The sequence below is a fragment of the Pistacia vera genome, unplaced genomic scaffold, assembly GCF_008641045.1.
Source record: "Pistacia vera cultivar Batoury unplaced genomic scaffold, PisVer_v2 Contig755, whole genome shotgun sequence".
Classification (NCBI taxonomy): Eukaryota; Viridiplantae; Streptophyta; class Magnoliopsida; order Sapindales; family Anacardiaceae; genus Pistacia; species Pistacia vera.
The window spans coordinates 258,237-275,899 of NW_022196618.1; the positions used below are offsets into that span (position 1 = coordinate 258,237).

General features: G+C 34.8%; 1 protein-coding gene across 1 annotated transcript; it reads right to left on the reverse strand.

Annotated features, from left to right (window-relative positions):
* Positions 1 to 16,526: 16,526 nt before the first annotated feature.
* LOC116115882 lies at positions 16,527 to 17,180 on the reverse strand. Its single transcript, XM_031402005.1, has one exon. The coding sequence runs from the start codon at positions 17,178 to 17,180 to the stop codon at positions 16,527 to 16,529; it is 654 nt and encodes a 217-aa protein (XP_031257865.1).
* Between the last annotated feature and the right edge of the window lie 483 nt (positions 17,181 to 17,663).

Genomic DNA, 17,663 nt, shown 5'->3' on the forward strand with positions numbered 1-17,663 from the left:
ATTTCACCTTAATATTTATGTATGAAAATAAATTATAATAAAACTTAATCCAGCAGCTAAAGTCTGGTGGGTTGTCTAAGTTATCTGCAATTAAATAAAATACCGTCTCTCATTCTTGTTCGTGGACGTTTTTGTATTTGATAGTCTTGAATCTATATTTCAATTTGCTTCTCGTGTTTGATGATCATGTTATATTAATTATTATGCTTAATAGAATTTGAATAAATCATGCATATATACTAGTGTGTAAATGGGAGTTCGATCGTTCATGTATATTAGTGTCCGGCCAACTGCGTACACTCGACTAATCTATATAGGTGACTAATATGATATCCCATTACTATGATCACCTGCTTAAATATTAAGACTAGGGGATTACTGTATGCTTTAACTATACATTCCAGTAGGGGGAGATGTTTCAGTACCTTGCAAAAGGAACCAGAACCTGTTGGTTCCTGACAAAAGGAATCGAAACCAGAATCAATCGTTCGGTTCTTAATTCAGGGAACTAGAACCTAAAATGCAGGTTTCATTCCTTAGCTAGGTACCTTGTAAAAAATCAAGTACCCTCCAATTAATTTTAAAATGAGAAATACTCTTTAAAGTTTTACCAATATACCCATGAGAATTAAGAATACTTGTATTTAGTAGTTTTAAACTTTTCATTCTTATTCATTTGTGTCTAATCAAAGTCACAAATCCTCTAATCTCTAGGAACATATGAATTCAATCAATTCCACAATTCACACAAAATTTATCAATCAAAACCAAAACATTAACTTTATTATCCAAAATCATTAATTATATATAATATAATATATTATATATATATATTATATATATATATATATATTATATATTTAAATCAAAGTATAGTCATGGAATTAAGTTGGGGATTTAAATTTTAGTATAGTCGGGGAATTAATTTTGGAAATAAAATTTTACTGAACTTTATTTTCCAAAAATACAAATATTATAATCACTAGAGTGAAAATAAAGTTTTTGAATTTAACCATGAGTTAAATTAACATTAATTGTGACAACAGAATCAAATTAAATATTAATATAAATATAATTTATGAATCTTTAGTTAAATAATTAGCATGACTGTAAGTTTGTTTTATGTCATTAATTTAAGTTTGATTACAAAACATTTACTTTTCTTAATATAACATGAGTTGTCATACTATAATGTTATAATTAATTAAATATCTGATAATTTAATTAAGTAATGTATTAATGTTCATTAATTTATAATTACTAATTTACTGTAGTCTATAGATATGCTTAGAACTTGATAATTGAAGTAAATATTATTCAATCAAATATATTATTCTATTAAAAAATAATTCTTTTAATAACATTAAAACACTTTTAATTGGATCATAATTCCAATTATACACTTAATTAATCAAATAATTAAACAAAACTTTAATATTATAATATATTTTTTTATAAAACAATATTTTAAAATATATATAATATTTATTATTTAATATAATCTACACCAACTGTTAGTTTATTTTTTAATAAAGAAGATATTATTAGAAAAACTATTTTGACCACTTCTTACTCCTCAGACTACGTGAGCTTATTTTTTGACTTGAAAAAATTAACGTTAACTTTCATTCTCTTATCCACTAGTAGATTTTTATGGGATATATTTGATTTTTTTAGAGGGATAAATAAGAGAAAAAATTATCTTCCTAAGAGAACAAGTTTTAGTAAAAACAAAAGGTTTTCTTTGTGTTTATTATATTGATTATCGGGTATTAACAAAGTAGTGTGAAGTTCTATCTTCTTGCATTGTGTAGACGTCAAAAGAGTACAAAGATAATTTGGGCTCTTGTATCTATAAAATGCATGTCGGGGAGTCTGTTGCACTGAAATTTCAACCGCAGAAGCACACAATCGTCTTAAGAGAGCGATATCTATAACATGTCTCATCCTAATCTGTCTTTGGTGGTATTATTTCTGTAACTTTTTTGGGTTCAAGCCGTTGAGGTAAATTTATATCACTCCATAGTTTATTATTATTTAACTAATAATTTAAGACGATTTCGAGATTGCTATGGAGAATTCTTCTGCAAACATGACCACATCCAATGATCAAAATAAACCTTTTAAGTTTTCTGGAGCAAACTTCAAACGTTGGAAATTAAAAATGGTCTTTTATTTAACATTGATGAAAGTTGCTTATGTGTTGGAAGGGGAGAAACCAAAAGCAAAGCTTACACCAATTGTTGCTAGTGCATCAGACATTGAAACTACCACCGTGACTCCTGCGTCCACAAGCTTTGCTGATGATGGTAAAATGGAAAGATAATGATTACTTGTGCAAAAATTATATTCTCAATTGTTTGACTAATGATACTAATGATTTATATGATTATTATAGTCGAACTTTTACTTTTGCTAAATCTATTTGGGAAGCTCTGCAAAAGAAATATGATTTAGAAGATGCTGGTAGTAAAAAATATATTGTATCAAGGTATTTTAAATTTCAGATGGTAGACGATAAATCAGTCGTGATCCAAACTCATGATCTTCAATTGATTGTGCATGAAATTATGTTGATGGTATGGATATTAGTGAGCAATTTCAGGTGGCAGCTATTATTGATAGACTCCCTCCTTCATGGAAAGAATTCAAAGGTACACTACAACACAAGACTAAGGAATTTTCTTTGGAAAGTCTTATAACCAAACTTCGAATTGAGTAGGAAGCAAGGTTATCTGACAAGAAGGATGAGACGAACGAAAGTGATATTTCCAAGGTACGCACAACTTCTACTCCTAAGTTTAAGTCTAATAAGAGGAATTTTCAGAAGAATCAAGCTGTTTGAAAACCACATCGACAAAATATGAAACAAAAGTCTAACCCGACTCAAAGTGGCCAAATGAATAGAGATAACCCCTCTAAACCACAGAATCATAAACTTGGTGCTTACTTTGTGTGCGGCATTGCTGGGCATTCAGCTCGTAATTGTAGATTTCGGAAACGTGGTTCTATTGATAAGGCCAACGTGACGAAAGAGCCTTTTGTGGCTGTGTTAACAGAGGTAAATTCTGTTAGTGGTTCAGAGGGATGGTGGGCAGATACTGGTGCTTCTAAGCATGCGTGCTTTGATCGAGACTGGTTCAAAGTGTATGTCCCACAGGAGAATGAAAGAATAGTGTTACTTGGCGATTCACATACTGCTAGAGTTATGGGTACTGGCGAAGTAGAGCTGCACTTCACATCTGGTCGCACTTTGTTGCTAAAAGATGTCTTGCATACTTCTGATATGAGAAAAAAATTTAGTTTCTGGTTCTCTGTTGAATAAAGCTGGCTTTAGGCAGGTTATTGAGTCTGATCAGTATGTTATTACCAAAAATGGTACTTTTGTTGGAAAAGGGTATGCCCTTGATGGTATGTTTAGACTTAATGTTGAAATCAATGCAACTACTTCTTCTGTTTATATGCTACGAATGCTTGGCATGCCAGACTTTGTAATATTAATGGTATATAAGTCACAAACATGAGTAGATTAGGATTAATTCCTAAATTGCAAAGTGAGATTTTTGATAAGTGTGAATCTTGTAGTATGGCTAAAATAACTAAAAGACCACATCGATCTATTGAGAGAAATTCTGAGTTATTAGATTAATAAATTCAGATATTTGTGAAATGGAAGGAATTTTAACTGGTGGTGGCAAAAGATACTTTATTACTTTCATTGACGATCTCTCCAAATTTACATATGTTTATTTGATTAAAAATAAAAGTGATGCTTTTAAACATATGTGAATGAAGTTGAAAATCAATTTGAAAGGAAGATAAAAAGACTAAGGAGTGATAATGGTAAAGAGTATAATTCCACTAGTTTTGACTCTTATATTGAATCTATGTGCATAATTCATGAAGTTACACCTTACTCACCAGAATCTAATGGAGTAGTTGAACGTAAAACTAGAACTTTAATTGAATTGACAAATGTGATGTTAATTAGTTCTGGTGCTCCTGTTAATTTTTGGGGTAAAACAATTTTAACTGCTTGCTATTATTTAAATAGAATACCTCATAAGGCTAATAATACTACTCCTATTAAATTGTGGAAGAAAAGGAAACCTAGTTTGAATTACCTTAAAGTTTAGGGTTGGTTTGCTTATGTTAGATTGTTTGATGTCATAAATTAGGCTCTCGTGCAATTGAATGTGTTTATGTAGGTTATGCTTTAACTAGCAAAGCCTACAAATTTTTTGACCTGAAAAATAATGTGATTAGTGAGTCTGTGGATGCTGAATTTTATGAGGATAAATTTCCTTATAAATTAAGAAATAGTGGGGGACCAATAACTTATGATACTGGTATATCTATACCAAAGAATGTCAACGATCTTGACATTAGTGTTGAACCATGGAGAAGTAAAAGGGCAAGAGTAGAGAAAGGCTATGGGCCTAATTATTATATTTATAATATTGAGAGTGATCCTACTATGGTAGAAGAGGCCCTAGCAGCTCCCGACTCTGACCTTTGGAGAGAAGCCATTAACAATGAGATGGGTTCTTTAATTTCCAATAATACATGGAAATTAGTGGAGTTACCTCTTGGCTGTAAAAGTATTGGTTGTAAATGGGTTTTGAAAAAGAAACTCAACCCTGATGGCTCTGTTGATGAATACAAAGCCAGACTTGTAGTAAAAGGTCTCAAACAAAGGGAAGACATTGACTTTTTTGATACCTATTCCCAGTTAGTAGATTAACATCCATTAGAGTTTTGTTTTTTATTGCAACAATACATAAACTAGTGATCCATCAAATGGATGTTAAAACTGCATTTCTTAATGGTGATTTAGATGAAAAAATTTATATGGATCAACGAAAAGGTTTCATAACCTCTGGTAATGAGAAAAAAGTGTGTAAGTTAATGAAATCTCTTTATAGTTTGAAACAAGCTCCAAAGCAGTGGCATGGTAAATTTGATAGTTTTGTATTGAATAATGGTTTCACGAGAAGTGCATTTATTATAAATCCATAAATGATTTGCATGTCATTATATGTTTGTATGTTGATGATTTATTGATTTTTGACTCTAATGAAAATATTGTGTTAGAAACAAAAAGCTTGTTGAGTAATGAATTTGATATGAAAGATTTAGGTGAGGCTAATGTCATTCTAAGTATTAAAATAATTAGAGATGATAAGAAAATTTGTCTAGATCAATCTCATTGCATAGAAAAGATTTTGAAGAAATATAGATATTTTGATTGTAATGGAGCAAGCACTCCTTTTGACCCTATAGAATATATTTGGGGTGTGTTTGCAAAAAATCAGACTTATGTAATCTTGGGGGTGTGTCTGTAAAATATCTGACTTATGTAATGCGATGCGTTTTGGCTTAATAATGTGTATGAATACTGTACACTTTTGTAACAAAATTCAGTTAGTAAAGTTTTCTCTTCAAACAGAGTCTCAGTTTCTCTCTGGTTTTTCTTGCATCTATTCTTGATTTTCTTCTAATCTTTCATGGTATCAGAGCTATAGACAAGCGTCAATGGCTAATTCTAATCCTAAGTTTTCCAATTTTGGTGCGAAATCAGAATCTGAGCAAGTTGCTAGCTCTGGAGCTGGTAATTTAGCTACTCATACAACACTACCTACACTCTCAGTGAAGCTAATGGAGAAGAATTATGGGTACTGGAGGTCCCAAGTCTTCCCTGCTCTTGCGACACACGACCTTGATGGCTTTATTACCGGTGAGAATACATGTCCTCCCATGTTTTTACTTGAAAAATCTACTGCATGTGAAGAATTTGTTAAAAGATCAAACCCTAAGTACTTCAATTGGAAACGCACAGATCAATTCTTAGTTAGCTGGTTGTTTTCGTCCATATATGAGTCTATGTTCAGACATGTAGCTAAATGTGTTAGTTCGTATGAAATTTGGAATACCCAGAATTACATTTCCAGTCGTTTTCAAAGGCCAGGACTTTACACCTAAGAAATATGTTACAAACCACAACAAAGGACTCTTTGAGTATAAATGAGTATGTCTTAAAGATGAAGGAGTTAGGTGATGAGTTAGAAGCAAGTGGAGTGAATTTTGGAGATGAGGAATTGCTTTTGTATATTTTGGATGGTCTTGGACCAGAATATGATGCTGTAGTAGCTAGTTTAACACAAAATAGCAGTACAACCAGTATATAGGAAGCTCAATTTTTGCTTCACAAGCACGAGATAAGGCTGGAACAACAGAATAGGGCTTTAACAAATTTTCATGAGCATTTATCATCTGCACTGACAGCTTCCAAGCAAGGATCGGTAGATTCTCCCATAAGAATGCCAGTGAATTCTAATGTGACAAGGACTGCAATTCAGAATAGTTCACATATGGCACAATCTGGAGTATCAAACTATTCCTCTATGTCGAGACTAGGATATTAGCATGGTTACTCACCTGGGGTTCATGGGAATAAGATCTCTCATCCTGTAGATGCCAGCATCAATTCTGTGAATACAAGTTATCAAGGAGGTGGATTTAATTGAACCTTTTACTCAGTTGTACCATCACAATCCTTTGCTCCATAGCCCTTTGTGCCTGGTGTTACTTAGTTTCATGGTAATGTGATGAAAGGAAGAGACAGAGGTCGAGGATACTTTAAGCCAAGGTTAATTTGCCAAGTATATGGCAAATCTGGGCATTCGGCTTTGCAGTGTTACCATAGGTTTGATCAAGAGTATCAAAGCTTTGTCACACCTCTTATGGTCCACCAGTGTAGGTTCCTCAATATAGTGCAGCAGGGTCTCCCTATAATGCAGCAGCTCCTGTCCAAGATAATTTTTCTGGTGTTTCTAATGAGTCTATCTAGGGGTTACTAGCTACAAGTTGTCCTCAACATAACTCTTTCAATAACTCTTTTACTGGTTTTCATGATCACTCTGCTCCTGCACTAATTAATACAACTCAGAATTACATAGCACCTGCTGTACCTGCTGCTCACTCTTCATATCAAAGCACACCTTAGTATTAGAACACAAGTAGCAATACCTCAAATGCTGCATTTCCTAAAGCTGCTCTTGAGTCATCAGTACCTGCAGGAAACAATTATCAAGCAATAGCAACTGCTTAGATAGTGAATGATCAATCCTGGTATATGGATTCAGGAGCTTCTCATCACATGACAGCAGATGGCTCTAACCTGATGTTTAAAGCCAACTATCCAGGATGTTCTAAAGTTCAAGTTGGGAATGGAGAATCTATTCCCATTACCCATACAAGTATGCTTTTGGTGCCCTCTTTTGATACTCATAAAGTTGTCAAACTTAAGAATATACTGTGTGTTCCAAAGATTGCAAAGAACCTGTTAAGTATCTCACAGATTACTAGGGATAATCCTGTTATAGTAGAGTTCCACACTGATGTTTGCTTGGTAAAGGATAAGGATAGTGGGACTGTGCTACTTCAAGGGACTGTGAAGAATGGCCTTTACTAACTGGAACTGTCCACTCATGTTAGCCCTTCTGTACAAGTCTACAGCAATGCAGTTTCTTCTTTACCAATAAAACCAGAGTGTTATTCCAATGCTGGACCCCCCATGGCTGGTGTTGGCTTGAGCTCTGAAGCTATTCAACCCTCTAGTTTAGGATTAGAGAGTGTTGTTAATTCTATCATCTGTAGCTTTAATTTTAATAAAGATACAAGTGTAGATTTGCCCTTGTTATGGCATGTCAGATTGGGGCATCCAAATATGAGAACTCTTTATGTTGTGTTGGAAAAATTAAATGTAAAGCATAATGTGAGTAATAAAAATGCTGCCTTTTGTGAAGCCTGTCAGTATGGGAAACTACAATAGTTTCATTTTCCAACATCTAGATCTAGAGCAAAGGCCCCCTTAGAGCTAGTTTATTCTGATTTATGGGGCCCAGCACCTGTACTATCTAGGGAGGCTATAGATATTATGTCATTTTTGTAGATGATTTTAGTAGGTTTACTTGGATTTATCCTCTAAAACTAAAATCTGAGGCTTGTGTTGTGTTTGTTCAGTTTCACTTGTTTGTTGAGAAACAATTGAATGGGAAATTGAAATGCTTACAAATAGATTGGGGTGGAAAGTTTAGGAGTTTTTCTGGCTACTTACAACAAAATGGAATCATGTTTAGGCACCCTTGCCCTTATCTACATCAGTAAAATGGGAGAGTAGAGAGAAAACATAGGTCTATTACGGAGTATGGCCTGTCTATTCTGGCACATGCTGGTATGCCCCTGAAATTTTGGTGGTCAGCCTTTAGTACAGCTACCTACATCCTTAACATATTACCTACTTCAGCTCTTGAGTTTGTCTCCCCCTACTATACTTTATTCAACTAGGAACCCATTTATGATGAGTTTAAGGTCTTTGGTTGTAGTTGTTATCCATATCTTAGACCCTACAATAAACATAAGCTATCTTATCACACAGAAAAATGTGTTTTCCCTGGGTATAGTCTGTCTCACAAGGGTTATTTGTGTCTATCTCCTGCTGGTAGAATATATGTTGTCAAACAAGTGAAATTCAATGAAGTTGAATTTCCTTTCAAGATTGATTTTAAGCTGAATGGTTATACTGGTGCTCTTACTCCAAATTCAGTACCTAAGAACAACACAATTCAACTTTGGGCTATCCCTTAGCATATTTTAAGAAACCTTGATAAATCTGGTCTTCCTTCAGCTACTCTTAATTCTGACTCTAACTCTAACTCACCAAATTCCACTCTCGGGGGTTCTACTATTCCTTCAAATCCAGCTACTGTTTCTAATACAGATTATCCATCAGCTGCTTCAGTGCCCTATTCTTCTTTAGACCACTTAAATGTTCAGTTTGAGTCAGTGAATGAATTTCCTGGTGTTGATACAGTATGTCCAGCTTCTGATCTAGTACCATGTTCTGGCATAAACCTAGAGGTAGTGCTACCTTGCTCCTCTAATTCAGCACTTAATGTTCATCTTATGGTTACTAGGTCCAAGATTCACATTACTACATCTAAGTATCAAGCTTTAGTGTAATCATCCACCATACTTTCAAAGCCCAAATTTGTAACTGAAGCTTTACAAACTCTTGAGTGGAAACATGCCATGGTGAGTGAGTATCAAGCCTCATTGGAAAATAAGACATGGGAATTGGTTCCGTATGAAGTAGGCATGAATGCAGCTGGAAGTAAATGGGTTTTTAAGACCAAAGTTAATTCAGATGGTACATTACAGAAATGTAAAGCTAGGTTGGTTCCTAAAGGCTTCCAACAAACTCCAGGTTTGGATTATTTTGACACTTTCTGCTCTGTTATCAAGGCTGCCATGATTAGGATCGTATTGTCATTAGTAGTCCACAATAATTGGCCTATACAATAGTTGGATGTTAATAATGCGTTTCTGAATAGGGATTTGACAGAACAAGTTTTTATGTCACCTCTAGAAGGTTTTTCTGATGCAGATTCTTCTCACACCAGACTGGTTTGCAAACTTCATAAGGCCTTATATGGTCTAAAGCAAGCTCCCAGAGCATGGTTTGAAAAGCTGAAAAATGCTTTGCTAGACTGGGGTTTTGTTAATTCCATTTCTGATGTTAGTCTATTTTTTTACAAGAAGGAGTCTACTGTACTATATCTCTTAGTATGCGTTGATGATATTCTTGTGACAGGGAATGATTCTCAACTTATTTCTCAAGTGGTGACTGATTTGAACAACAAGTTTGCACTAAAAACTCTTGGTGAAGTTCAATATTTTCTCGGTTTTGAAGTTAAGAGAAGTAGTTTAGGATTATTACTGACCCAAACTAAGTATGCCTAGGATTTGTTACACAAAGCTGGTATGCAAGATTGTAAACCTTGCTCAACACCTATGGCTACAAGTCTGAAACTTGGTAAGGAAGATGGTGAAGTTTTTGATCAACCAACACTTTATAGAAGCATTATTGGAGGGCTGCAATACCTCATTATGTCCATACCAGATCTAGCGTTTTCTGTCAATAAATTAAGTCAGTTTTTGCAGCATCCTATAGCAGTTCACTGGACAGCATGTAAAAGAGTTCTAAGGTATGTTAAGCCTACTTTGGAGTATGGTATTCTATTTACAAGAGATAAACCTTTTACTTTGGAAGCATTTTTGGATGCAGATTAGGCTGGAGATGTGACTGATTGTAGGTCAACCAGTGGCTACAGTTTATTTCTTGGTGGAAACTTGATTCAATGGTCTTCTAGAAAACAGAAAGTAGTGTCATTATCTTCTACTGAGGCGGAGTATAGGTCACTCAATCAAGCCGCTACTGAATTGGTATGGGTGCAGCATTTGTTTACTGAACTTGGGGTTCCTATAAGTAATACTCTAGTGGTTTGGTGTGACAATATGATGCTAGAGCATTGTCATCTAACCCTGTTTTTCATGCCCACACAAAATACATCGAGATTGATGTGCATTTTGTACGAGAGCTGGTCACCAAAAAATTGCTGAATGTTCAGTATATTGCTTCCGAATATCAAATAGCAGATATTTTAACAAAGGCTCTAGCAAGTGCAAGATTTGCAATGTTAAGGGACAAACTAAAAGTCAGCTCTTCTTTGCCCAGCAGTACTGAAAGTTGAGAAAAATGATTTCTGGTTCAAAGTAACCTGCAGTGATTCGAAATGGTTTGTAGTAATTAGAATGTGAGGTTGTGGTTTGCTGCAATTTTTTGTTTTGTTTCAGGTATGATAAATATTGTTGCTTTGGAAAATTTGAAGTTGCAAGGTTTGAATTTGTTATGCTAAATCAGGTGTCTGCAAGGGAGTTGTGATGTGTTGTGTTGATATATAATATGCTGCAGAATTATTCTTGTTCAGCAGATTTGAAGATGCAGATATAATAGCTTTACTTGATTTGAAGATGGAGATACAGAATTGTGTTGATAGGATTTCTGTAAGGGGAGTTGTATTGTGTTGATAGAATTTTTGTAAGGTTTGAAGTTGTGAGTATGTTATGCTGCAGAATTTTTCTTATTGAGCAGATTTGCAGAGAATTTTATGCTGCAGATTTTTTCTTGTTGAGCAGATTTGCAGAGTAGCTTTGCTTGATTTGAAGATGCAGATACAGTAGCTTTGCTTGATTGTTCTGTTGAATTGTTAAGTGGATGTGTTGTGTGTTTTCTAAGCAGAAAAATATTGCCATTGTGAGAATGCTGTGAGGGTTGTTGAGCAATTTGGTTTAAGGGAAGATGTGAAATATAAAGGTAGTATAGAATGCTGAGAAGATTCTTGAGTAGTTTGGTTTAAGGGAAGATATGAAAAATAAAGGCAGTATAGTAGTTTGGTTTAAGAGAGGATATAGAATATATTTGGGGTGTGTTTGCAAAATATCAGACTTATGTAATGCGGTGCGTTTTGGCTTAATAATGTGTATGAATACTGTACACTTTTGTAACAAATTCAGTTAGTAAAGTTTTCTCTTCAAACAGAGTCTCAATTTCTAATTGGTTTTTCTTGCATCTTCTCTTGATTTTCTTCTAATCTTTCAGGCCCTAATATTCGACTTTTTCCTACTGAGCATGAATATGAAATTGTTGATCAAAATGGATATGCTAGCATTGTTTGTAGTCCTAGATATGCTGCAGATTGTACTAGACCTACATTGCTTATGTTGTGGTTATGCTTGGTAGATTTACTTCTAAGCCTAATTTGAGTCATTCGAATGTTGTTAATCGAGTGATGAAATATTTGAAAAAGACTATGAATTATTGTTTGAATTATAAGTAGTATCTCGCTGTACTTGAAGGGTATAATGATGTTGACTGGAACGCTTTATCGGGTGATTCAACATCAACCATCGGTTATATCTTTACCATGGGTGGTGGGGCTGTAACTTGGAAATCCAAGAAGCAACATATTATTTCATAGTCGACTATGGAAGCAGAGTTAATCTCTTTTGCTTCTACTAGTGAAGAAGCTAGGCCTAGAGATCTCTTATCTGAGATGCCTATGTGGGAAAAACCAATTCCATCTATTTTAATTCATTGTGACAACACTGCCTGTATAGGAAGAACACGAAATAAATATTATAATGGAAAATAGAGATCCATTAGGAGAAAACACAGTACTGTGACATCTTACCTAATGAATGGTACCATAAATGTAAATTATGTAAGATTGAATGAAAATTTGGCTGATCCATTAACCAAAGCTCTATCTAGAGATAAGGTTTGGAATACATTGAGGGGGATGGGACTTAAGCCTGTTAAAGATTAAATTACCTATGAGGATACCCAACCTAGTGACTAGAGATCCCAAAAACTAGGTTCAAAGGGAAAAACGAATCATAGAGTAATTTGGAATACTATGCGCATACAACTTTTTTATTTGTCCATCCCTATGGTGTGGTGCATTGGATCCTGTAATGGTAGTGAAAGGTTGAGTATAATCTCTTAATAGTGTCTATAGCTCATTAGAGTAGGATGTTGGATTACAGGAGAATCCTTGATAGACAACTACCTATATGAATGATGAAAGTGAGGTCGCTTTCCCTGAGAATTGGGCTAATTCTCTAAGACATTAATGAATTGGATAAAGCACATGGCCGTAAATGTGCTAGCTTAAAGAACTCCTATGATACCTAAAATTTTATGTGTTCTAAGTAGTTGTTGTACCCTCAAGTTGTCTTGGCTCAAGACGGATCACTTTGGCACTAGTGCAATAATTTCTTATGGACTAAGCAATGGTTCAAGCCATTGGCACCATTGTTATTCATAACATTTCTGTTTATACCCGATTAATCTATAATGTTTTTTTTTTTTTTTTAATTTGTCTTTATTCAATAATAAGTAGGGGATTGTTGGTTTATTTTTTAATAAAGAAGATTTTATTAGAAAAATTGTTTTGACCACTTCTTACTCCTCAAATCATGAAGACTACGTGAGCGTATTTTTAGACTTGAAAAAACCAACGTTAACTTTTATTCTCTTATCCACTAGTAGATTTTTATGGGATATATTTGATTTTTTTAGAGGGATAAATAAGAGAAAAAATTCTCTTCTTAAGAGAACAAGTTTTAGTAGAAACAAAAAGTTCTCTCTGTGTTTATTATTGATTATTGGGTATTACTAAGGTAGTGTGAAGTTCTATCTTCTTGCGTTATGCAGACGTAAAAAGAGTCCAAAGATAGTTTGAGCTGTTGTATCCATAAGACGCGTGCTGGGGAGTCTGCTGCACTGAAATTTCAACTGCAGAGGCATGGAATCGTCTTAAGAGAACAACATCTGTAACGTGCTTCATCCTAATCTGTCTTTGGTGGTATTGTTTCAGTAACTTTTTTGGGTTCAAGCGGTTGAGGTAAATCTATATCACTCCATAGTTTATTATTAATTAACTAACACCAACCAAGTCAAGGCCTCCATAGTCCACACACCATATGTGTCTTCATCCCATTTTAAATTTTTTATATGTAAAATTATTGTAAGTTTTTGTCAACTTATGAACCTAGAGTGGTAACTCTCAATCCTAGTATGATCACCTTACCTTGTCTTTGCACAATCATTTATATTGTAACTTCCAGTATGACCACCTCGTGTTAAAGGTGACCGCCTTCTCTTATGTTGGTTACTTGCAGTATCAGGTGAGCACCTCTGAGTCAGGTGATCACCTCGTATCTACCAGTTTTATTTGAGTTACATGTATTGAGTTTCTAGAATGCATGAACTATTTTATTCTTTTTTATAATATTTGTGTGGTCTTTAACACCTATCAAATTTATATTCAATGTGCTAGAAAGTTGTTATTCTCTTTGATAAGTGGCATCTTGATATTAGATTTAATTTTTATAAAGGTAAATTCAATAAAGAGATGCTTGCCATCTGCCCATGCATTGGCCGACTGTTTTCCTATATAAACCCCTCTCCTTTGCACTTTTTCTCAAGCTTGATATTTTCTCTGAATAATACACTGAAAATTCTCTGATTTTTACTTTGTTTTGTGTCAGGTTTCTATGCTTAGGTAAAACTTTAAAATACCTCCTTCAAAGTACCCAAATACATCCCTGCTCACTATGAGATGTTGAAGCGTGTTGAGCTTCCTCCACTGCAGTGCGTTTTCATTTCTAGTCCTTGAGAGAAGCTCAAGGCTAACCGTGTTGGTTCTTGTAAGCTCATTATGGTTATACGTTGTTTATCCAGAGGGTAGAGATTGAAGCGTTGCAAAACAGGGGTATTTTGGCAACTGAGGCTTAATCTCTGACTTTGTAATTGAACTGTAAAGTAAACCTAGTGGATTGACTTCATTCTGGACTTGGTCCCATGGATGTAGGCATTTTGCCGAACCATGTAAAACTCTTGTGTGTTTTACTTTTGGTTTATGTTTATTGATTTATGTTTATGTTTAATTGACTCTTTTAATCAACATGGCAACCATCTCCGCTTAAGTTTTAAATTACTTGGTATATTTAAAACTTTCAATTACAATGGACCCTCCATTCTTTACTAATACTTCGTTTCACTCCTAGTTCCAAGACAGGTTCCATATCGAGTACCCATTCCAGGTTCCGGGTTTGATTCTGATTCCTACACATGTAGGAACCGGACCCTTTAAAGGCTAGTTTCGTGTAAATTCCGGTTCTGCTTTCGATTCTACCCCTTATTTCCAATTCTACCTGCCGGTTCTGATTCTACCGGCTACCCATGCTCACCCTACCTAAAAGGTTCATTTCATGCAGTTTGATATTGAAAAAAAATGAAATACCTAAAGCAAAATTACTATAAACTAATAAGTTGCCTTAAAAAACTATTTAAACTGTTTGCCACCGTCATTATTGCAACCATCCTGTCAATTTAATCCTAAAAAAACCAATTGACAAACAAGAGAAATCTAAACTTAAATCAGTAAGGATCACCATAGATTGTGTCAATGTTGCGGGGTGAACATAATTACCAAAAGGCCGAAACTAATCTTCAAAACCCCAATCGAAAGAGAAAAACTTACATGGGACAATCTTATATAGGGGTTAACCAGTCCGAATACCCCTTTTTTTTTTAACAGAACCTGTGTAGACTACTTTATTTGTGGGTGGTTGTTATAGGCTACTTGGATTTTCTCAGGGTATGTATGCATGTATGTTTTTGTGTTTATGTCCAGGATTCTTGTGTCCAAGACTTCTGCCTTCGTGATCCCCAAAACGTTACCTTTAGCGTTGTTTATATTGTGGAATTTAACGTTTGACAGGGTGGCAATTATTATGCATGCAACTAACATGGCGTGCTTGCAGCGTTTGAAAACTACCGCAAAGCCAGTGACGCAAGGGAGGTGTCATCTTGGTAGCGCTGACAACGCAAAGTCAGCCTATGTCACCCTCTTTATACATTTCATCAACTTAGCTTTGATCCGGAAGAGTACTTTTCTCCTTGAGCAATACTAGTTTTACAAAGACACATACAAAGGGACATACAAAGACAATCTCCATCCTTGATTTTCATGATTTCTCTTTCTCTTTTTTTTTTTTTTATATATTTTTCTTCTTAATGATGTCACTTTATAATCCTCTTTGTATAGGTTTTTGGAAGGATAACATTTTTCTTTCTCCTTTCAGTAGGCTCAAAACCACGGCGAATCGCTAAAACCACTTGGATTTATTGAGTGGCTTTGTCACGTTCCCCCTTGAGGTCCGTTGGCTGAAAGTAGGTCCTCAGACACGCTCTTGATTCCTGGTTCATGGACTCCTGGCGCGGGATCTTACACTCTATTTTAAGTTCTCAGGATTTTATACTTCAAAGCCCTATCTAACTTTGTGGGTCCTTTTGTTCAATGTTTTGGGCTTTCACTTCTTGTTGGGCATTTTTCTCCAATACGGGCTTTGTAAAGCTCTCATGGGCCTTCCTTCACATGGGCTGATTGGACCCATTGTGGTTCTACCCTTTTGCCGTTAATTATTTACCCCGTCAACAAATTTTAATCTTCAATTTGCAACAACCAAGTCCCCACAGATATTTTTTTAACTTATTTATCTAATAATCCTTTTTATCTTATATTTAGGGGACAACTTAAAAGATAAATATTTGTGATACATCACAATTAATTAGTAATATTTTAATAAATTTGCTAACTATGAAAATACCAAATAATTTACATTATTTAAATTTATTGAAACCAACTATTTCTGAATAATTGAGTAGTTGGATAAAGACTTTTGAGTATATTATTCAAGAGGTCTTAAGTTTAAATTCCTCATTGATTGTTAATAGGGATACTCATTGAAACTTTTATCCGACTGATAGTTTTAAAGTCTTTAATCTAGAGAAGTTGAAGTGCGTGTAAACCTTGTATGTGGTTAATTATATTCAACCATGATGGGGTAAGCGTTTACAAAATGTCTAAATTCTGATACCCATTTTTAACGTCAGAGAACTACGTGGATACCGAGAGAATTTCCGGTGGTGGGTTTGCCTGATCCTTACTAAGATATATATGGGACCAGTATATATAGTACACGATACTCCCAACAAATAAAGCTAATAATAACATCCACTTTTATTAAATATTATCAAGTAGAGAAAGATCAATTTAACACTTCTGAGAAACTAAACTACATCCAGCTCCGGACTTCACTTCCATGTCTAATTTCTCCCCATAACTCTGCTTACATTCATGGTAGAACACGGTGAAAACCACAAAGGAGAAAAATGTTACAACACAGAAGAGTAGAGTTGCAACAAACCCAAAGGCAATCTGAGCGATTACCCCAAGTTCATCATCATCATCCGTCAATGTAACATAGAACAATATATAGATCGGAACACTCAGTAGGAATAAAATCAACATAATGAAAAACCCTTCTAGTTTTCGACCTTCAAGAAGCTTTCTTGCTCTTTTGACTGCTGTTCCTCCTTTACAATCTCTCTCCACCGCCGAAATCACGAACCCGAGACCCCAAATTTGAGCCACGTAAAGGTACAAAATTATAGCTAGGATTGCCGCTAACCCTTTCCACACAATTAAGCTGATCAATCTGATTGTAATTAAAACAAAAACAGTGTAAATGATTGTGAGAAAAGAAACGTATAGCCATGTGATTAAAGGTTTCGTCCATGTGGATTTGATCCTCAACATCAAATCCATCACCTTCATTGAACTTCCTGCTGTATTATATGCTAGATCTGATGCATAGAATATTGTTACCATCATCTCAAAGAGGAAAATAATCAAGAAGGCCGCCATGAAAAGGAGCTCGACTCCCACCAAAGCTCTTACATCCTTTTGATTCAATTAGCCGCGCTCGTAGCCGTCTTCAACCTTGGCCACTAGGGGCCCGGCGGTGAAATCGTGAAGTAGGACTAGGAGATAAAATGGACAGAGGATTAGAGGCATAAGTTGGAAGATGAGTTTCCCATTTTTGGATGGGATTTTTATGGATTCCTGAGAATTCCAGTAACTCTCGATGAAGATGCAACCATGGTTGATGTTGAAAACAACTGAGTGTGAGTTTGTGATCCCTATAGCTAGGTAACTTGAATATAACAGTATATATGTTGATTTGAAGATGAAGTAAAGATCAAAAGTATGATAACAAAGAAAACGAAAAGTGAATGAGAAATGAACATGTGTTATTGTTTGATTAGATCGAAAGATGCTTTTGTCGAGAGTGATTATTAAGATTATCCGAGGAACTTCTCAACTAATGCAGGTTTAAATGGGGGAACT

Bases quoted from the DNA above. Each gene is read 5' to 3' on its own strand.
- LOC116115882 (XM_031402005.1), bottom strand. From the start codon at position 17,180: ATGGCGGCCTTCTTGATTATTTTCCTCTTTGAGATGATGGTAACAATA.